A 23,249-nucleotide genomic window follows, 5' to 3' on the forward strand; every position below is an offset into this window, starting at 1 on the left:
TTTTTAAAAAATGTCTTACCTGTGAGGTGGGCTGAGGAGTAGTCTGCAATGTTGATGTTGACGATTTTGCCTGTAAATGCAAATGAAGGTGACTTAGCCTTGAAAAAATGAAAAACACAGTAATTCTTCTATTTCCTATCTTTTTTAAAAGGCAGAAATATTGAGGTTTTTTTGGTTGCTTTTGTTTTCTTTATGTATAGAACAGTTGGAACGTAGAAATATTAGTTTATTCAGTATTTTTCTGCTAACCATACTTGGATTATCCTGAAACTAATACTTACCAAAGGACAAGTTCCCTAAAACAGCAAGCCAAACAATACTTTAATGCTTTATATTTTTAGTTCAAATTATATAAGATTATGAAAATAAAACCTCAAATCAATCTAAACTCTTATGTTTACAGTCTTATTACATTACCTATTCAACTTTTCTTTTTGAGACACGATCTTGGCTCACTGCAACCGCTGCCTCACAATTAGCTGGGAGGCATGCACCACCACACCCAGCTAACTGGTGTTGGCTGGGTGTGGTGGCACCATAGTTGTCACTATGTTGGCCAGGCTGGTCTCGAACTCCCGACCTCAGGTGATCCACCCACCTCAGTCTCCCAAAGTGTTGGTATTATAGGCATGAACCACCATGCCTGGCCCAATTTATTTCTTCTATGAGTCATCCAAGTGAATTATGCAAATTTTAAAGAAAAAAGTCCTTAAAATCTTTTGAACTTTATTTTATTATTGTATTGTATTTTTGTAGAGATGAGGTCTTGCTCTGTTGCCCAGGCTGGTGAGATCGTGGCTCACTGCAGCCTTGAACTCCTGGGTTCAAGCTATCACCGTGCCTCAGCCTTCTGAGTAGCTGGGCCGACCACCAAGCCTAGCTATTTTAATTTTATTTTTTTGGTAGACACAGGGTCTTGCCATGCTGCCCAGGCTGGTCTTGAACTCCTAGCCTCAGGTTATTCTCCTGCCTTGACCTCCCAAAGTGCTGAGATTATAGGTGTGAGCCATGGGCCTAGCCTAAAGTTTTCTATCACAGTGAAAAAGTAAATGTCTAAGAAAATACATGAAAAGAATTTTAGCAGAATTTCAATATCACTGAAGATATTGAATATATGTAAAATATTCTTTAAAAAAAAAAAACATAGAGCATGCCAGGCTCAGTGGCTCACGCCTATAATCCCAAGCACTCTGGGAGGCTGAGGTGGGCTGATTACTCGAGCTCAGGAGTTTGAGACCAGCCTGGGCAACATGGCAAAACTCTGTTTCTACAAAAAGTACAAAAATTAGCCAGATGTGGTGGTGTGCACCTGTAGTTCCAGCTACTTGGGAGGCTGAGGTGGGAGGATGACTTGAGCCCAGGAGGTCGAGGTTACAGTGAGCCAAGGGCAGTGATGCGATCTAGGCTCACTGCAACCTCCGCCAACAGGGTTCAGGTGATTCTCATGCCTCAGCCTCCTGAGTAGCTGGGATTACAGGCATGCACAATCACGCCCAGCTAATTTTTGTATTTTTAGTAGAGATGGGGTTTCACCATGCTGGCCAGGCTGGTATCGAACTCCTGGCCTCAAGTGATCCACTCGCCTCGGCCTCCCAAAGTGCTGAAATTACAGGTGTGAGTCACCGTGCCTGGTCATAAGGCACTATTTTAAACTCTTTCCTTATACACCTTCTTGAGGATCTGATGAAGACAACAAGTCCTCTCCCATCAAAAATGCAAGATCAAAGACAAATGTGCATAGTATTTTAGGGTGTTCATGGACTCCTGGAAGTCTAGTAATTTGCAGTCTGATTAATAATAATATGTAACTGAGAGGCCGGGCACGGTGGCTCATGCCTGTAATCCCAGCACTTTGGGAGGCTGAGGCGGGTGGATCACGAGGTCAGGAGATCGAGACCACCCTGGCCAACATGGTGAAGCCCCGTCTCTATTAAAAATACAAAAATTAGCTGGGCATGGTGGCGTGTGCCTGTAGTCTCAGCTACTCAGGAGGCTGAGGCAGGAGAATCGTTTGAACCCCGGAGGTGGAGGTTGCAGTGAGCCGAGATCCCGCCACTGCACTCCAGCCTGGTGACAGAGTGAGACTCCATCTCAAAAAAAAACCCATAATAATAATAATAATAATAATAACAACATGTAACTGAGAATCCTGGAGATACATATAATTTTTAAAAACGTGATAGCTTGAGTAACTTACTGATTAGGTAAAGAGAAAGATATTCACAGTGGTTGTTTAGGAAAGCCTGCAGTATCAGTTTCTTTACATGAGTCACAATTAATGTATTTATCTTGCAACGGAAGCATGTCTTCTTTGATTAATCCCTACAAATACTTCTTAACATCTGCTACAGCATGATGCTTCAATGCTGTATAATGTTTGCAGCTAGGTCAGACAGTCAATGCTAATTACCTCTTTATTCTCTCCAACAAATGTTACTCAAGAAGCGGCAGCTGAGTCCCGGGATTATCATAGGCCACAGTTGAAACTATAAATCAAGCTGTAGTATCTCTTCCTATGAACCCTTTTCCTTTTATTTATTTATTTATTTATTTATTTATTTATTTATTTACTTATTTATTTATTTGAGACAGAATCTCACTCTGTCGCCCAGGCTGGAGTGTAGTAGTGTGATCTCGGCTCACTGAAACCTCTGCTTTCTGGGTTCAAGGGACTCTCCTGCCTCAGCCTCCTAAGTAGCTGGGATTACAGGTATGCCACACCACACCTGCCTAACTTTTGTATTTTTAGTAGACACAGAATTTCACCATGGTGGCCAGTCTGGTCTCAAACTCCTGAACTCAGGTGATCCACCCACCTCGGCCTCCCAAAGTGTTGGGATTACAGGCGTGAGCCACTGCGCCCAGCCATTTTTCTATTATTTTACCATTTTTCTATTATTTTAAGCAGTAATTCGTTTCTGGGTCAGTCTTTTCTTAAACAATATTTTCAAAACCAAGTTCTATTTTCTAAAAAAATCAGTAAAATACATTAATTTATGTCAATATGATCAACGCAGACTCCACATTGCTTTCCAGAATCAATAAGCAGAAGAAGGTATGATACATTCGGAAGTTTACCTGCAAAGCAGTCAGCGTTTCCAGTTTCTGCAGTCTCTGAAGGACATTCTGCATGTCCTCCTGCAGTCTCATCAGCACGAGGGCGATCTGCTCATTGAGGCTGCCTCGGGACCCTCTGTCGGAGCCCCAGCGCTCCCCATCACCTCCACTTCCCACCTGCCGGCCCTTGGTTCCTTCACTCAAGTGTTGCATCCTATGTCCTATTTTAAGAGGCAAAAATAAGCTTGTTTTAAATAATTCTTATACAAGTAGAAACTATGTTTTATTCATTTTCCTCTGTTATTTGAGATCTAAATCTCCAAAGTGTGGCCAGGAGCTGTGGCTCACACCTGTAATCCGAGCACTTTGGGAGGCTGAGACGGGCGGATCACCTGAGGTCAGGAGTTCAAGACTAGCCTGGCCAACATGGCGAAACCCTGTCTCTACTAAAAATACAAAAATTAGCCAGGCGTGGTGGCATGCAATTGTAATCCCAGCTACTCAGGAGGCTGAGGCAGGAGAATTGTTTGAACCCTGGAGGCGGTGGTTGCAGTGAGCCGAGATCACGCCACTGCACTCCAGCCTGGGCGACAGAGCGATACTCCATCTCAAAAAAATAAAAAAAAACTTCCAACATGGAGTAGAAGCAGTCAGGAAGTACATAAAATAAACTGCTGAGATCAAAGAAATTGATTTGTAAACTTCTATTCATATTGATATATTCTAAAATTTTTTGCTAAGGTTCTATAATATACATAATATACTAATATATTATGCAAATAACTCACAAATAATACACATATTTGGAGTGCTTGCTCAAAAATTCTTTACTAATAAGGTAACCAGACTGAAAAATTCAAAGACTTTTTTTTTTTTAAATAGAGATGAGGTCTCCCCATGTTACCCAGACTGGTCTCGAATGCTTGGGATCAAGCAATCCACCTGCCCTGGCCTCCCAAACTGCTGGGATTACAGGTATGAGCCACCACTCCTGGCCCTGGAGACTACTTCTTTCGAGCATTAAAAGTTACAGTAGAGCTACGTTTGCCTTTTTGGTCATTTTTTTTTTTTGTTTAATTACATTATAAATCTCCAAAGGTATTTGTCTGTTTGTTTTTTTCTGAGACAGAGTCTCACTCTGTTGCCCAGGCTGGAGTGCAATGGCTCACTGCAACCTCCGCCTCCCAGGTTCGGCCGATTCTCCTACCTTAGCCTCCCAAGCAACTGGGATTACAGGCACATGCCACTACGCCCGGCTAATTTTTGTATTTTTAGTAGAGACGAAGTTTTACCTTGTTGGCCAGGCTGGTCTTGAACTCCTGACCTCAAGTGATCTGCCTGCCTTGGCCTCCCAAAGTGCTGGGATTACAGAAGTGAGCCACCACGCCCAGCCATCCAAAAGATTTTAAATGTGTTCCTCTTATTCTAAATTGTGTGTTCCTTATAGAAATCTCACTACTATTAAGATTTTGTTATATATCCATCCATTCTTTTCTCTGGGCATATATTTACAAAATTGTCATTACCCCTTATACATGATTTTATGTCCTAGTTTTAAAATCATATTATGAACACTTACCTGCCTCATTAAATTTTATTCCAAAAACACTTAAATGGTTACATAAATTCCCTAGTTAGGTTATGAAATAATTCACTCAACCATTCTCCACTTTTGGATAGGTAGGATGAGTTCAATTTTTTTCTGTTACAAACAAAATTGCAGTGAATGGTTTTGTATGTAAATACTCGTCCAAATTTCCCCTGATCTCTTTAAGACAGATTCCAAAAAGAATCATTACTGGATTAAAGGATAACAACTGGGTCAAGGTTCCCAATCTATTTTTCAGAAGGCTGAAACAGTGTTATATTGCAGAGTACAAAAGATACTATTGTGTTACCCTAGCCTTGTAGGAATGGAATATTACAAAATTTTACATTTGCTAATATAATGGGCAAGTTTTGTTTTGAATAATAAATAGGAAATTGTCTAGCTCATTGCCCTTTAGCATCCTGGACCTCCACTGCAGCAGAATTCCCATAGCTGAACCTGCATCAAGCATTGTTGGGGATTAAAAGGGAAACCGAATTAGAGCTATTTGCCAAGTTAAACCCCAAAGAGGGCACTGAGGTGCCTGATGCTGTTTTCAAGACTTCTATTGTTGTATCTAAAGGAGGTAAATTTTGAGATCAGTCTGGGCAACATAGTGAGATGCCCATCTCTACAAAAAAACTTTTTAAATTAGTCAGGCGGCCGGGCACAGCTCACGCCTGTAATCCCAGCACTTTGGGAGGCCGAGGTGGGTGGATCACCTGAGATCAGGAGTTCGAGACCAGCCTGGCCAACATGGTGAAACCCCATCTCTACTAAAAATACAAAAATTAGCCAGGCATGGTGGTGGGTGCCTATAATCCCAGCTACTCAGGAGGCTGAGGCAGGAGAATCACTTGAACCCGGGAGGCAGAGGTTGCAGTGAGCCGAGATTGCACCACCGCACACCAGCCTGGGTGACAGAGCGTGAGACTCCATCTCAAAAATAAGTAAGTAAATCAATAAAGGTGAGGGAAGAAAAAAGGTAATCCACACCTCTTCCTCTTCTAACATTAGAGAATTCGTCAGTTTCTCCGCCTCGCTTCTCCCGGTGTGGCGCTCCGCTGTTATTCCTGCCATCTTCTCCTCCATGCTTGACTTCACCTTTTCCTTCAACTGCAACCAACTGCATATTCCCAATGTTGCCATTTCCAGGAGGTACTTGAACATCTTCACGAAATCCAGAATTTTCCGTGGGTTGACTGGAATGACCACCCAAGTAATACTGAAATGGTCCATTGTTGGACGTAAAGCTGTCTAAAGACTACAAATTAGAAATGACACTTAGTTAAAAGCTAGAAATGTGAATTATACACCACAAAGTTTTTACAGCAATAGGAGAAACACTGTTTTCCTAAAATGTTCTTTCATGTTATTATTGGAAATATTCTTTTTCTAAAAAATGTCTTCAATTCATATGCTGCTTGTCCTGCAGGGAAGAAATAGGACAAGAATGATTTGTCCATGAACAGAGTCAAGAAGCTTGGGCAGTAAACTGTTTTGTTTGTTTGTTTGTTTTTGAGATGGAGTCTCGCTCTTTCACCAGGCTGGAGTTCACTGGCACGATCTTGGCTCACTGCAACCTCCACCTCCCGGGTTCAAGCAATTCTCCTTCCTCAGCCTCCCGAGTAGCTGGGATTACAGGCACGCACCGCCATGCCTGGTTAATTTTTGTATTTTTAGGAAAGACGGAGTTTCACCATGTTGGCCAGGATGGTCTCAATCTCCTGGCCTCATGATCCGCCCACCTCAGCCTCCCAAACCTCTGGGATTACAGGAGTGAGCCCCCACGCCCGCCCAGTGAGTTGTTTTTGTGAGTCAGTTATTAAAGAAACATCTACATTTCTATGCTTACCTTATTCTTAGAGATTACTACCTAAATTTTTTTTTTAAGTAAAAGCAAGTTTATTCAGAAAGTAAAGGAATAAAGAATGGCTACTGTGTAGGCAGAGCCTAAATGTGTTTTTAAAAGAACCCACCTAAGACATCGATGGATGACAACCTATAATTAACTGGACTTGGTGAAGGTGGTGATGAGGTGAGTTGTATCTTATCTAAGGTTTCCTTCAGGAAGGCACATCTGAGTTAGGGTATAAAGGGTATATAAGAGTCCTCAGTGAAGAGGGAGGATGTACAAGTGGGGGTGGGGGTGGGAAGGGACTTGACACATTAGAGAAACAGAGAGAAGGCCAGGGTGGGTGGTGAGCAACGACCAAATAGGAGAGTGGTGTTAACAGAGGCCAGCAAGGGGCCGGCATGGTGGCTCACACCTGTAATCCCAGCACTTTGGGAGGCCAGGGTAGGCAGATCACTTGAGGCCAGGAGTATGGGACCAGCCTGGCCAACATGACGAGACCCCGTCTTTACTAAAAATACAAAAATTAGCCAGTCAGGGCGGCACATGCCTGTAGTCCCAGCTACTTGGAAGGCTGAGGCACAAGTATCACTTGAACCCAGGAGGTGGAGGTTGCAGTGAGCCCAGATTGTGCCACTGCACTCCAGAAGCCAGGTCAGACAGCCCCTTGAGCTTTAGTCCATTAACTGATTGAGAGAGAAAACAGGAACAAAACTAGAATTTAGCAGCTGGATATTTACTGAGATCAATCTCTATCTGGTCCCTTTCATCAACCTTCCCCAAACATCTCTTTTTTAAAAAGAAAAAAATAAAAGGGAATCTGAGTTTTTCATCCTTTTCATTTTTCACTAATTTCACTCATTCTCAGTTTGGCCTCCTTATCATTATTCTTCCAATTTATGCTGCTTTTTTTTTTTTTTGAGACAAGTTCTGGCTTTATAGCCCAGGCTGGAGTGCAGTGGTGCAATCTTGGCTCATTGCAACCTCTGTCTCCCAGGCTCAAGCCATCCTCCCTGAGTAGCTACCATGCCTGGCTAAGTTTTTTATTTTTTTGTAGAGACGGGGTTTTGCCATGTTGCTCACGTGGCTCTGAAACTCGTGAGCTCAAGTGATCCACCTGCCTTGGCCTCCCACAGTGTTGGGATTATAGGTGTCAGCCACCATGACCAGCCTACGCCACTCCATTTGTGTTTGACCTTAAGTAAAAGATATTTTATTCATGTGTTTTTAAAATTTGAGAAAAGGGGTAGATTTAATTGCATTATGAAATGAGAAAAGGAGAAAAACACAAAAAGTTAAAATCATTTCAGGGAGGCAAAAGATAAATTATTTTCTATAAGACACACTGAACTGTATTAGAACAGGGTAGGTAGGTAGGAAACAGAATGGGGAGAGGATATAAAAAGGCCAAACAGAAATATAGCTGTCAAAACCACCTTTGTCAGATTAATAAGTAGAATACATAAGGAGCATAAACAACTCAATAGGAAAAAAATCTAATAACCTGATTAAAACTGGGCAAAAGATCTGAATAGACATTTCTCAAAAGACCTACAAATGGCCAACAGGTATATGAAAAGGTGTTCAACATCCCTGATCATCAGCGAAATGCAAATCAAAATTACAATGAGATATTACCTCGCCCCAGTTAAAATGGCTTTTATCCCAAAGACAAGCAATAACAAATGCTGGCAAGGATGTGAAGAAAAGGAAGCCCCTGTACATTGTTGGTGAGAATGTAAAATTAGTACAGCCACTGGGGAGAACAGTATGGAAGTTTCTTAAAAAACAAACAAACAAGCCAGGCGTGGTGGCTCACGCCTGTAATCCCAGCACTTTGGGAGGCCAAGGCAGGCAGATTACATGAGGTCAGGAGTTCGAGACCAGCCTGACCAACATGGAGAAACCCCGTCTCTACTGAAAGTACAAAATTAGCCGGGCATGGTGGCGCATGTCTGTAATCCCAGCTACTCGGGAGGCTGAAGCAGGAGAATCACTTGAACCCAGGAGGGGGAGGTTGCAGTGAGCCAAGATCGTCCCATTGCACTCTAGCCTGGGCAACAAGAGGGAAACTCCGTCTCAAAAAAAAAAAAAAAAGTACCAAAAATAGAGTTACCATATGACCAGCAATTCCACTGCTGGCCGTATACCCAAAAGAAAGGAAATCAATATATTGAAGAGATATCAGCACTCCCATGTTTATTGCAGCACTATTCACAATAGCCAAGATTTGGAAGCAACCTAAGTGTCCATCAACAGACGAATGGATAAAGAAAATGTGGTACATATACACGACAGAGTACTATTCTACCATAAAAAAGAATGAGATCCTGTCATTTGCAATATGAATGGAATTGGAAGATATTATGTTTAGTGAAGTAAGCCAGGCATAGAAAGAAAAACTTCAAATGGTCCCACTTATTTGTGAGAGCTAAAAATTAAAACAATTAAACTCATGGAGATAGAGATACAATGAATAAGATCTAGTACCTGATAGCACAGCAGAGTGGCTATAGTCGGCAATACTTTGTTGTACATTTTAGAATAACTGAGGGAGTACAATTGGAATGTTTGGAACACAAAGAAATGATGACTGTCTGAAATAATGGATACTCCATTTACCCTGATGTGATTATTACACATCATATGCCTGCACCAAAATATCTCATATACCCCATAAATATATATTTATTATATTTTTTATATTTTACAAAAATAAAGTGGAGATGGGGGTCTCGCCATCTTGCCCAGGCTGGTCTCAAACTCCTGGTTTCAAGCGAAGTTCCTGCCTCAGCCTCCTGGGATTACAAGTGTGAGCCACTGAGCCCAGTCTAACCCATGAATATATATACCTATGTGCCCATTAAAATTAAAAATCTAAAAATTAAAATACTGCTATCATCATTATCAGAAAAAGTTGAGAAAAAGAATTCACGGATGTTCTATAATTTTTTTTTCAAGTTTTCTCTTCCAATACTGGATCTTAATTAACTGAAATTTAAAAATTATTTCCACTAAAAATTTCAATCCAGGGAATTACAGTCAATGTGGAGAACAGACTTATTTGTTTGAAAATTATTCAGGCCAGCCTTGGTGGCTCACACCTGTAATCCCGGCATTTTGGGAGGCTGAGGTGGGAGCACTGATTGAGGCCAGGAGTTTGAGACCAGCCTAGGCAACATATCAAGAACCCATTTTTAGGTTGGGTGCAATGCCTCACGTCCATAATCCCAGCACTTTGAGAGGCTGAGGTGGGCAGATCACTTGAGGTCAGGAGTTTGAAACCAACCTGGCCAACATGGTGAAACTCTGTCTCTACTGAAAATACAAAAATTAGCCAGGTGTGGTGGCACATGCCTGTAATCCCAGCTACTTGGAAGGCTGAGGCAGGAGAATTGCTTAAACCTAGGAGGCGGAGGTTGCAGTGACCCGAGATTGCACCACTGCACTCCAGCCTGAGTGACAGACAGAGACCCTATCTCTAAAAAACAAAAAAAACAACAAAGAAGATCATTCAATTTTCCTGAACATTAATAAATGTTTCAAACATTGGGACTAGCATAAAAAGTGTTTTCTCTGCATCCCCATCCCACGTCTCCTAGAATATTTATAAATATATGTATGTTATTAGTTATAATGGAGTAGTTAATTATTATTAATTTTTCTTTGACTTTTCCAGAATTTTACCTATTTTTGAATTCATAAAAAATAGTTTAAAATACAAATGTTTAAACATTTTAGGAGTATCTTTTCAAAATGAAAAATAGCATGTATATTTGCTACTAACAGAAGTTATGCATTGAATTCTAATACACCACTTTGAAAATACACCAATCAGAAAATGTCATTTTTACCTCTTCTTGTCCAAATTGTTCCATAGAATCACAGTAAACTTCACTGTCTGAATCGCTTGTCAAATGCTGAATTCCTGTAACATCTTCAACATGATCATCATTTATATCTAAATATGAACAAAAGTGCAGATAGGGTAATTATACTATAGTAGAAGAAAAATAAATTTATTCCTCTGTTTTTTTGAGATGGAGTCTCGCTCTGTTGCACAGGCTGGAGTGCAGTGGTGTGATCTTGGCTCACTGCAACTTCTACCTCTCGGGTTCAAGCGATTCTCCTGCCTCAGCCTCCAAAGTAGCTGGGATTACAGGTGCCCACCACCATGCCCAGCTAATTTTTGTTTCATTTTGTTTTGTTTTGAGACAGAGTTTTGCTCTTGTGGTCCAGGCTGGAGTGTAGTGGCGCGATCTCGGCTCACAGCAACCTCCGCCTCCCGGATTCAAGTGATTCTCCCGCCTCAGCCTCCCGAGTAGCTGGGATTACAGGTATGGGCCAACACACCTGGCTAATTTTGCATTTTTAGTAGAGACAGGGTTTCTCCATATTGGTGCAGCTGGTCTCAAACTCCTGAGCTCAGATGATCCACCCACCTTGGCCTCCCAAAATACTGTTTATTTTTGGTTTTTGAGATGGAGTCTCGTTCTGTCGCCCAGGCTGGAGTGCAGTGGTGTGATCTCAGTTCACTGCAACCTCTGCCTCCTGGGTTCAAGTGATTCTCCTGCCTCAGTCTCCAAGTAGCTGGGATTACAGGTGCACACCACCAAGCCCAGCTAATTTTTTGTATATTTACTTGAGATGGGGTTTCACCATGTTGGCCAGGCTGGTCTCGAACTTCTGACCTCAGGTGATCCGCCTGCCTTAGCCTCCCAAAGTGCTGGGATTACAGGCATGAATCACCGCACCCAGCCAACTTTTGTATTTTTAGTAGAGACGGAGTTTCACATTGTTGGTCAGGCTGGTCTCGAACTCCTGACCTCAGGTGATCCACCCGCCTCCGCCTCCCAAAGTGCTGGGATTACAGGCGTGAGCCACCATGCCTGACCTTCATTCCATTTTCAAAATTCATCAGCCTTATATTATTTTTATACTGAGAGACGAATTTGATTTATCAAGCCGCACTTTTTAAAATTTACCAAAACTTTGAATTTAGTTGATAATTTTTATTTGAAAAGATTACAAAATATTTTATCATTGAATTCCATAAAGACAGCCTAGGTGAAATCTTATAAAACCTAATAACCCTATAAGAGAAAACCACCTACCAAGCAGGATGCCTAAATGTAAGATCCAACTAGGCAAGTTTGGTTCTTACATTACGAAATGATGTTTCTTGGCTGGGCACTGTGGCTCACGCCTGTAATCCCAGCACTTTGGGAGGCAGAGGAGGGCAGATCACAAGGTCAGGAGATCGAGACCATCCTGGCTAACACGGCGAAACCCCGTCTCACTAAAAAATACAAAAAATTAGCTGGGCATGGTGGCGGGCACCTGTAGTCCCAGCTACTCGGGAGGCTGAGGCAGGAGAATGGCGTGAACCCAGGAGGTGGAGCTTGCAGTGAGCTGAGATCGCATCACTGCACTCCAGCCTGGGCAACAGAGCGAGACTCTGTCTCAAAAAAAAAAAAAAAAAAAGATGTTTCTCGGCCGGGCGCGTTGCCTCACACTTGTAATTCCAGCACTTTGGGAGGCCAAGGCGGGTGGATCACTTAAGGTCAGGAGTTTGAGACCACCCTGGCCAACATGGTGAAACCCCGTCTCTACTAAAAATACAAAAATTAGCTGGGCATGGTGGCACGTGCCTGTTATCCCAGCTACTGGGGAGGCTGAGGCAGGAGAATTGTTTGAACCCAGGGGGCAGAGGTTGCAGTGAGCCAAGATTGCGCCACTGCACTCCAGCCTGGGTGACAGAGCGAGACACCATCGCAAAAAAAAAAAAAAAAAAAAGAGAAAAGAAAAAGAAATGATGTTTCTCACATGTACTATTATGTATCCCTAAAAATTAAAAAATAAGCCAGTGCATGGCTCAAACCTGTAATCCTAGCACTTTGGGAGGCCAAGGCAGGCAGATCACTTGAACCCAGGAGTTCCAGACCAGCCTGGGCTACCTGGCAAAACCCTGTCTCTACAAAAAATTTAAACATTAACTGGCCATGGTGGTACATGCCTGTAATCCCAGCTACTTAGGAGGCTGAGGCAGGATTGCCCAGGAGTTCAAGGCTGCAGTGAGCCATGACTATGCCACTGCACTCCAGCCTGGGCAACAGAAAGAGATACATATATAACCCTGGCCCTAATTCACTCTTTTTCAAAACTATAAACACTTATAATATTAATAAGCCCTAAGATATTACTAAATAAGAGATTTTTAAATTAAACTGATCCTAAAGATCCTATAATTATTAAAAGACTATTCATAGGAAAGAGGCTGGACACAGAATTATTTGGGGACAATACCTTGGTGAATGCAAACAGCAGATTTTCCAGTTTGCCCCAAGTTTTCATCAATAGGCTTTACTTCTTCAGTGCTTCTGCCATTCAGGGAAGAACTGGCATGAATGTCATTCTGTATATCCTGAACAAAGCCATCTTTATCATAGCCATTAGTGACAATGACTTCCAAATTCTTATGGTCTGCTGACTTCTTCATCATTTTCTTATCTTTTACGAGAAAATGGGAAAGATTCATAAAAGTTCACAGTGGGTCACCTTCTGCATACCATGTTTTAATATCCAGCTGTCATTTCCCTAACCTACCACAATCCCTTTGAAGGGTTTCCTACTTGGATCAAAGAGAAGGTGTGCTCCTTGAAATGGGGTTTACTATATGCTGAGAGCTCACCCAAACTATGCTGGCTTCAAAACTGTTTCAGTTCCCTGTCAATCTTCTAGAATTTCTTTTAAAAAGTAATCTCTCAAAGTCTTTTTACTCCCTTAGGCATAAGCAAATTGCTCTATGAGACCTAGCAGTGCAAAGGGGTCCACATAGCTGATAAAAAGGATCCTTAAAGAAGGCGCTATTTGTCATACCTTACTGGAAAGGGAAGGCAAAAGTAAGTTACACAGTTTTTTTTTTGAGACAGCGTCTCACTCTGTCACCCAGGCTAGAGTGCAATGGCATGATCTTGGCTCACTGCAACTTCCGCCTCCCGGGTTCAAGTGATTCTCCTGCCTCAGCCTCCCAAGTAGCTGGGATTACAGGCGCCCGCCACTATGCCTGGCTAATTTTTGTATTTTTAGTAGAGACAGGGTTTCACCATGTTGGTCAGGCTGGTCTTGAACTCCCAATCTCAGGTGATCTGCCCACCTCGGCCTCCCAAACTGCTGGGATTACGAGTGTGAGCAACCGCGCCCGGCCGCAGTTTGTTTTAGTGTCTTTCTGTCTCCCCTTTTGAAAACAGTCTTCCCGTGTGTTATTGGTATTCCAACAGGGCCCTCAATGCTCTAAGCCATAATTCCAATGTTCCTTCTTCATGAAAATTTATGCCTGTAGGCTGGGTGTGATGGCTCATGCCTATGAGCCCAGAACTTTGGGAGGCCGAGGTGAGCAGATCACTTGAGGTCAGGAGTTCGAGACCAGCCTGGTCAACATGGTGAAATCCTGTCTCTACTAAAAATACAAAAATTAGCGGGGTGTGGTGGTGCATGCCTGTAATCCCAGCTAATTGGGAGGCTGAGGCAGGAAGATGGCTTGAGGCTGCAGAGGGCGGTAGAGGCTGCAGTGAGCAGCGATCATACCCCTGCACTCCAGCCTGGGCAACAGAGCGAGACTCTATCTCATAAAAAAACAAAAACAAAAACAAAACAAAAAACACTATGCCTTTATCCTATTCTCTGGATTCCATTCTATTTTTGGTAAGATATTGAGAGTCTAACTTGTCTCCTATCCTTAGTAACTTATGCAGATTCATGTTGGAAACAACACCTTAAAATAGCACATGTCTAATGTGGCATTTCAGGCCATCCATTTGGAGGAGTGGCTTATTCTTGTCAGCCTTCAATTAACACCTATTCCATTTATGCATAAGGTTGGCTGTTCCTATACTATGTAGTAGAGCCTTTTGGTCCACAGCAAACTTGTTTATAAGGTCAACAGCTTACATCCCAGCACCTGCTTTAATCTTCTACAATACCAAATCAGCCCAAATGTCTTCATACCCTCTTAGTTTATTTATTGTAAAATCACTAACTGATTTTCCAAACATTACCATTATCACTTTGTTCTGCTCCTTTCACTTCTTCTTGGGCCTCTTCTTCCTCAGACTCGGCTCCACTGTCACTGCTTTCAGCTTTACCATTAACGGTTTTGGCGTTTGGAGTAGAAGTGAGAACATTACCAAGATCTAAAACATGAAATGACCACTTACTCACAATGTGATAATATACAATAATGCCATAATTTCCAAGTAATACTAATAAAATTTACAAATAACTAATAAAATAATTTTGAATTAAAATGTTATATATATAATAGTATTATTTTCTTTGACTATAAACATACATATATTACAAGACAAATTCCTTCAATTATCACCTTATGATCAAGCTATCTTAAATCCTTTCTGAATCAGGCAGAGGGTAAATTATTTTTAAGTTAATATCAATCAAAATAAAGTTAGAGATCAATGGATCTTCATACATGGCAAGTGAAGAGATACTTCCTATATGCTAGAATGCTGACAACAAAAATATGTTTTTGGTTCTACCAACAATCTCATCAATATTACAGTTGGGGTCCATTTTAAAAACTTTATTCCTGTATTACCTTTAGGGCTTCAGGTGCACAACTCACATTATCTGTCTTTATGATATTTAAGTTTTTTTCTTAAAGTATCCATTAATGTGATCAATCACTTACAAAAGCAAATTGTCCAAGTGGCCAAAGCTATATCCCGAGGGTAAATACATCAGAGCTTCTCAACTTTAATGTGCATACAAATCTCCTGAGAGCTATGTAAGATGCAGATTCTGAATTAGTATGTCTAGGGTGATCTAAGATTCCAAATTTCTATAAAGATCACATTTGTTACCAATGCTGTTGGTTACTGGACACTGTTTTGAGAACATGGATTGAAAGACAATATTTTTGAGGTAACAATACTCCTCAAAATGATCTGCAAATTCACTGCAATCTGTATCAAAATCCAAGCTGGCATTTCTGCAAAAATTGACATGCAGATTCTAAAATTCATATGAAAATGCGAGGGATCAAGATTAGCCAAAACAATCTTGAAAAATAACAAAATTGGAGGACTCATCATTCCTGATTTCAAAACTTACTGTATATGTATATTCTGAAAATGGCAATGTAAAACTGATACAACTGTTCTATTGGACCTAAATGGCTACTTTTAAGAAAATGCTTTGTTTAGAAAAAAAAAGGCAAGACTGCAAACTGTTTTGCAATTTGGTAATATCTTACAAAATTACAAACATCAAACATTTCTAATTCCATTTCTAATATTTCTTACTGATATACTTTCACATATGTGAAATGGCAAATGTATGTGGTTATTCTCAGCAGTATTTTCTGAAGATCAAAGGAGTAAATAACCTAAATGTCCACCAGAATGGCTCAGGTTAAAAAAATTATGGTGCAGGTCCACAATCCCTTACTTAACAACCCTTGGATCCAGATACATTTTGAAATCTCAAGTTTTCTAATTTTGCAAAGGTTATATGGTACATATGCCATTTGGTATATTATGTAACACATCCAATAGAGTCTATGGCAGCTCTCACTAAAAAGAGAATATGATTTTTGCAGCAAAACATATAAATAGTTACATTAAAGAGGACAGAGACTCAAAATACCCTCGTTTTACTTCAGGTCAGGTTTTACTCCCCAGATTTTTAGTTCATATCAGACAGGTTTTGCTGCCAAATGAGTTTACCAAAAAACTTCTGGTCTTCAAAGATTTTTAAAATTGTAAGTTATAGCTAGGTAGCTGTGAGTCTCCACCTTTATTACTATTATTTACTCTTCTTTGTTTTATAATTAGCTGTTTAAATATCTGCTTCTGGCCAGTGGCTGGACACCACAGCAGCAGATCCAGATTTATTTCCCTCTGCATCCCAACATGCCTGACATACATAAAACATTTAATTTTTTTTTTCTGGCAGGGTACAATTGCTCATGCCTTTAATTCCAGTGCTTTGGGAAGCTGAGTTGGGAGGATTACCTGAGGTCAGGAGTTCGAGATCAGCCTGGCCCACATGGCAAAACCCTGGCTCTACTAAAAATACAAAAATTAGCCATACAAGAATACAAGTGTACACTTGTAATCCCAGCTACCTGGGAGGCTAAGTCAGGAGAATTGCTTGAACCCAGGAGGTGGAGGTTGCAGTGAGTCAAGATGGGACCACTGCACTCCAGCCAGTGTGACAGAGGAAGACTCCATCTCAAAAAAAAAAAAAAAAGAAAAGAAAAGAAAAGAAGAAAACATTTAGTTTTTTCTTTGAATTGAATAAGCATGCCTTGTAAGAAGGACTACTTGTTAATATTTGACTTCTGTAAGCAAATCAGATGTAGAATGATGTGGTAGAGTTATGCCCAGTAAGCAGTCAGTACTACTTGCACGTGGTTTATGACCGTGACAAGGACCGATTTCAGCACAGGAAGATTACTATTCTGAAATGCTGCCATTATTGTCAATTATTAAAAGATGTCTTATAAATAGGGATGTCAAGGGAAAAAAAGGGGATGCCAGGCGATTTTTATTTAAAGGGTATATAATTTTCTCTTAAATTGACTCTTGTGGTCTCATTTCACTCTGCTTTCTAAAAAAAATTCAAGATCAAATGTTTAGTTAATACCAACAAATCTCCCATTTTATTCAACTCCTACAAGTATGCAAAACATAACCCTTTCAATCCTTTGTGTACATGAAGACAAAATTCTAAAAAAAAAAAAATAGAAATTGTAATCCATGCAGAGATGCTTGAACCGAAATAAAGAAAAAAGAAAACAAGCTAAATGATTAACTGTCTTGCATTAGCTTACTATGCTACAGTTAAACCACACCCTAAACACATCCATTTTTAATTTCTTTTTTTGTTTGTTTTTTTCTTTTTTTGAGACAGCATCTCACTCCGTTGCTCAGGCCGGAGTGCAGCAGAGTGATCTCGTCTCACTGCAACCTTCGCCTCCTGGGTTCAAGTGATTCTTGTGCCTCAGCCTCCCAAGTGGCTGGGATCACAGGCATGTACCACCATGCCTGGCTAATTTTTGTGTTTTTTGTAGAGACGGGGTTTCACCAAGTTGGCAAGTCTGGTCTTGAACTCCTGACCTCAAGGTGATCTGCCCGCTTTCGCTTCCCAAAGTGCTGGGATTACAGGCACGAGCCACCACACCTGGCCAACATATCCATTTTAAAATTAGCTAGTAAATCATTGAATTCAAAGTACTATTAACGTAATTCTCAAAGCAAAATAGAAAACATGATCTATCAAAATAAAACCATGAATTCTGCTATAATTTCGAATATACTAAGTAAACTACCTGGTGTATTTTAATAGCTTACCACTTAAGGGTTAAAATTTTAAGGGTTTATAATGTTTTGGAACTTCATACAATGTGTTTGCCTGGAATGAAAACTCCTGGGTGACAAGATTGTAAGTTCTGTAAGTTTGTGCAGAATTCTTTTGACATGTAAATTTTAAACAAAACTTTTACATGATTTCATGACTCCTACCTTCTAAACATTTAGAGATTTTCTCCAGTCGGACTGGCGCGTGAAAGTAAGAAAAAAAATCAGAGATACAAATATTAATATGTGCATAATATATCAGTTGATGAATTTAAAAATAGGTAGAATAGTCCAACCTGAGGTTATATCAGAACTCCTGCCACTCTTTTTGTCCTCGACAATTTCATAAAATGGACCTATGACACGCAGCAATTCTTCAACTTTCTCAGTCACTGGCATAGTTTCAATAATCTGTAATCAAAAGAAACAAATATTGTGAAATCACAAACTCTTAATTTGATCTCCACTAGTATCAAATAATCTCCTATTTCCAATTTGTCAATAATTTTAATATTTGACATTCATAATAGACTCTCTGAAGGATCTACATTAATTACATACTTAATGTATACACACTGTGGCCAGGTGAGGTGGTGGCTCATGCCTGTAATCCCAGCACTTTGGGAGGCCAAGGCAGGAGGATGGCTTAAGCCCAGAAGTTTGAGACCAGCCTTGGCAACACAGTGAGACCCTGTCTCTTAAAAATTTTTTTAAAAACATTAACCAGGCACGGTGGTGTGTGTCTGTGGTCCCAGCTACTCCAGAGGCTGAGGCATGAGCCTGGGAGGTCGAGGCTACAGTGAGCCATTATGGCACCACTGCACTCCAGGCTTGGTGACAGAGTGAGATGCCATCTCCAAAAATTAAAAAATAAAATAAAAGGAATCCTTTAAAAAAAGTATATACACTCCTAGAAAAGCTTCAAGTATATTAAAGATCTAAAAGTGTTCTCATTTTGAAGACTATTTTACATGAGCCTCATGTAAAATTTTATACAATAACTTATAAATTGTGTATTAAAGCTAGGGGGCGCAGTGCAATGGCTCACACCTGTAATCCCAGCACTTTGGCAGGCCAAAGCAGGAGGAGGATGGCTTGAGCCCAGGAGTTCGAGACTTGCCTGGGCAACATAGTAAGGGCCCATTTCTACAAAAAAAAAAAAACTGTCTAATTATCCAGACATGGCGGTGCACGCCTGTAGTCCCAGCTACTCGGGAGGCTGAGGTGGAAGGATCTCTTGAGCCCAGGAAATTGAGGCTGCAGTGAGCCATGATTACACCACACTGCACTCCAGCCTAGGCAACAGAGCGAGATCTTGTCTCCAAAAAACTAAAGGAAACAAACAAAAAAACTAGGGGCTTTCATTAAATGAAATAGAAAACTGAAGTTAGAGTAAAATTATGATGTCTGTTCTTTAACAATAAGGTAGCGTAGTATTTCTAACAGGGCACAAAAGTAAAGTAGGAAATTGTAATCACTTTCAGACACCTTCATAAATATGAGCCAATTTAGAATCACCAAATTTAAAGAACAAGGTAAATTAACTGAAAAGGTATTTAACTAAACAGCCATCAATTGGTGACTGATCAAAGAAATTAAAGTACTTCTAGATTTGAAATATTTTGCATATATTAAAAAGAATAAAGTCAGCTCTGTGTGTGCTAATCACAGGATGTTTAATATGATAACAGGGGCCGGGCGTGGTGGCTCACGCCTGTAATCCCAGCACTTTGGGAGGCCGCGGCGGGAGGATCACCTGAGGTCAGGAGTTTGAGACCAGCCTGTCCAACACGGTGAAACCCCATCTCTACTAAAAATACAAATATTAGCTGGGCTTGGTGGCATGCACCTGTGATCCCAGCTACTTGGGAGGCTGAGGCGAGAGAACTGCTTGAACCCAGGAGGTGGAGGTTGCAGTGAGCCAACATCACACCACTGCATTCCAGCCTGGGCAACAGAGTGACACTCTGTTTCCAAAAAAAAAAAAAGATACCAGAACTGGCTCCCTCTCTCTCTCTCTCTCTCTCTCTCTCTCTCTCTCTTTCTTTCTTTTTTTTTTTTTTGGAGACAGCGTCTCGCTCCATCATCACCCAGGCTGCAGTGCAGCGGCGCGATCTCGGCTCACTGCAACTTCCACCTTCCTGGTTCGAGCAGTTCTCACCTTCAAGCAATTTCAGACACCTTCATAAATGATTTGCCCACCTCGGCCTCCCAAAGTGCTGGGGTTATAGGTGTTAGCCACTGCGCCTGGCCAAAACCCTAAAATTCTTGTTCAAACAACATGCTTTTATTTCTAAACCAAATACAAGATGGATCACTGGTGGTCTATGGTAGTCAGCAACTCTGATAGGATTACATGCTCATCAACACCATTCCCCACTGTGTTATATGTGTAGGAGGAGGTTGTTGAGAGAGATTACACAGAATGAACTATGTTAACAATAACTGGTTCTAGTGATTATAATTTAACTTTACAGCTTGTAGTAAATTATCTGATTGCTGCTCCTCTGAATGTACTGTGAAAGGAATGCTTTAATCACAAAATTTCTTTTTGCTAAAGGAAACATTTGTTATGAGGCTAGGGCCATGTGGAGGAATGTTTTATTGTTTATTATAAATATCTGAGTTGTAATATATTTGAATTATAATAATAATTCTGAGATAAATCAGATTCAAACCAAAAGAAATGTTTAATGTGACCAAGTCACAACTAATAAATGGCAGAGAAATAATTCAAACATAAATCAGCACCCTTTACACTATCCCACACTGCCGTAATATAAAGACTTCAGTTAGCAGAATCTAGTAAGCCAATTGCATACCACACCCTGACCACCAAGCAACACCTCTACTTCTCAAGGCTTATTAAAAGATCTCTTTCTTAACTTTGTCCTTATTTTTAAGGCTACTAAATTCAGCATTTGGGTTTCTCATGCCGCATAGGGTAAAAGAGTAAACTGTGGACTGAAGTGTCAGAACGAAATAAAAGGAGTATCCATTGGCACTAAGCGAATATTAACTGAGTATTCATTCTCTCAACAAACCAGAATTTCAGTAGTTAATATAGTGAAGACACAGTAGCCAAAACAAGACACATCCAAAATTGATGAAGTTACTCTCTTTGTTTTTTCTTTTTCTTTTAGATTCAGAGGGTACATGTGCAGGTTTGTTACAAGGGTATACTGTGTGATGCTGAAGTTTGGGCTTCTATTGATCCAGTCACCCATACAGTAAACACAGTACCCAATAGGAAGTTTTTCAGCCCTTGCCTCCACCCTTTTGAAGAGGTTATTCTCTGAGGAAGCAACTTTAAACATACACAAACCAAGAATGATCCCCAGCCATTTGCAAAATTATCTCCCTGACACCAATACTGAAATACAAGAAATGGTGCACATGTACACACATGAGATACAGACTATACACACACACACACAAGCAGACACAGGCAAATCTCAGTCTAGGTATCTACTGCCTACCCTCAGAGAAGATGTTATCTAAACCAAGCTTGTCCAATCTGCAGTCCTCGGGCAGCATGTGGCCTAAGACGGCTTTAAATACCCAACACAAATTCGTAAACTTTCTTTTTTTTTTCTTTTTTTTCTTTTTTTGCGACAGCGTCTCACTCTGTCACACAGGCTGGAGTGCAGTGGCATGATCTTGGCTCACTGCAGCCTCTGCCTCTGGGGTTCAAGCAATTCTCCTATATCAGCTGCCCGAGTAGCTGAGACTATAGGCATGCACCACCATGATCAGCTAATTTTTTTGTATTTTTAGTAGAGACGGGGTTTCACCATGTTACCCAGGCTGGTGTGGAACTCCTGACCTCAAGAGATCCACCCCCTCGGCCTCCCAAAGTGCTGGGATTACTAGTGTGAGCCACTGCGCTTGGCCCAAATTCGTAAACTTTCTTAAAACATTCTGATTTTTTTTGCGATTTTTTTTTTTTTTTTTTTTTTTAGTTCACCAACTATCGTTAGTATCAGTGTATTTTATGTGTGGCCTAAAATAATTCTTCTTCCAGTGTGGCTCAGGGAAGCCAAAAGATTGGCCACCCCTGGTCTAAAGTTATAAGTTAACTAAGCTAATTTAATATATTATAACCCAACCAAATGAAGAATGTTTTGACAGAAATATCTGGTAAGCTGCATGGACACCAGAAAAGAGGCATCCAAAGCCCCATAGTTTTTCTAGGTCTATCCAGCACTTTTCCTCAGTGAGAGACATCATTTCTACATGATGAAAATATACTGGAAAGGTGTAGATATACTCTAAGAAAGCGAAGACTAAATTCCTCAGGCTTTTTTGGTCCAAAATGACCACATCTCTTAAAGCCATCCAAATCCTAATGCTCTACTCTCTGTTCAATGGAATCACTAACTCAGTCTCCCAAGCGCTTCTAACCTTTTGAAGAGTGACCTAGATATCAATTCTGAGTATGCTGATCACTAGAAGCCTATCACTCACTTTAACTTAAGAAACTGGCATTTGTTTTTTCCCTCAATCTGCAAAAGATGTTTACTGTGAGTGAAACCTTAAAACAAAAGCCAACCCTCAGTACTCAGAGACAGTTGGTGTTCTAGAGTTGTTGAGCTATGGACTAGACCCTCTGCCATGGCAACTTTCAGGTTCCATCTTTATTTATTTATTTATTTTCTGAGACAGAGTCTCGCTCTGTTGCTCAGGCTGGAGTGCAATGGTGTGATCTCGGCTCCCTGCAACCTCCGCCTCCTTAATTCAAGTGATTCTTCTGTCTCAGCCTCTCTAGTAGCTGAGATTACAAGCGCCCGCCACCACGCCCAGCTACATTTTTGTATTTTAGTAGAGATGGAGTTTCCCCATGTTGGCCAGGCTGGTCTCCAACTCCTTACCTCAGGTGATCCGCCTGTCTCAGCCTCCCAAAGTGCTGGGATTACAGGCATGAGCCACCGCGCCCGGCCAAGATTCCATCTTTAATGAGACCATCCTCTAATCCTCCCTCTATTACAGTGATTATCCCAATCTCTTAGAAATCCTGAAATAATTAGTCTGGGGTCATCCTGGGGCATTTCTATTTTTTCACAAGATCCCCTAGTGATTTTAATGTGTAGCCAGGGTTTAGTACACCCATCTCTTTTTAAATTCAACAGACATAAGGCACATTATTCAAATGTTAGCTGAATATTCTGGAAATCCCCAGAAGAGAGCCTAAATTTGTACAAAAAAAAAAAAAAAATAGAATTTTGGCCGGGCGTGGTGGCTCATGCCTATAATCCCAGCACTTTGGGAGGCCGAAGTGGGAAGATCACGAGGTCAGGAGTTTGAGATCAGTCTGGCCAACATAGTTTGAAACCCCATCTCTACTAAAAATACAAAAAATTAGCCAGATGTG

The 23,249-nt window shown here is 40.8% G+C and overlaps 1 protein-coding gene across 19 annotated transcripts in view; it reads right to left on the bottom strand.

The window, feature by feature from the left end:
* The window catches only part of ACBD5 (acyl-CoA binding domain containing 5), an 84,493-nt gene that overhangs the window by 47,415 nt on the left and 13,829 nt on the right, over positions 1-23,249 (bottom strand). For 10 of the 19 annotated variants that reach the window (XM_055353352.2, XM_031015646.3, XM_031015647.3 and 7 more), the window contains exons 5-11: positions 18,175-18,289; positions 14,558-14,692; positions 12,807-13,010; positions 10,355-10,461; positions 5,642-5,909; positions 3,079-3,278; positions 20-70 (exon numbers count right to left, since the gene is read on the bottom strand). In XM_055353352.2, coding sequence (XP_055209327.2) covers positions 20-70; positions 3,079-3,278; positions 5,642-5,909; positions 10,355-10,461; positions 12,807-13,010; positions 14,558-14,692; positions 18,175-18,289 — 1,080 coding nt within the window. Of the gene's footprint in view, positions 1-19; positions 71-3,078; positions 3,279-5,641; positions 5,910-10,354; positions 10,462-12,806; positions 13,011-14,557; positions 14,693-18,043; positions 18,077-18,174; positions 18,290-23,249 lie in introns of all 19 variants that reach the window. The other 9 variants (XM_055353351.2, XM_031015644.3, XM_031015645.3 and 6 more) reach the window with 1 other exon arrangement.

This window comes from Gorilla gorilla, chromosome 8, assembly GCF_029281585.2.
Source record: "Gorilla gorilla gorilla isolate KB3781 chromosome 8, NHGRI_mGorGor1-v2.1_pri, whole genome shotgun sequence".
NCBI lineage: Eukaryota > Metazoa > Chordata > Mammalia > Primates > Hominidae > Gorilla > Gorilla gorilla.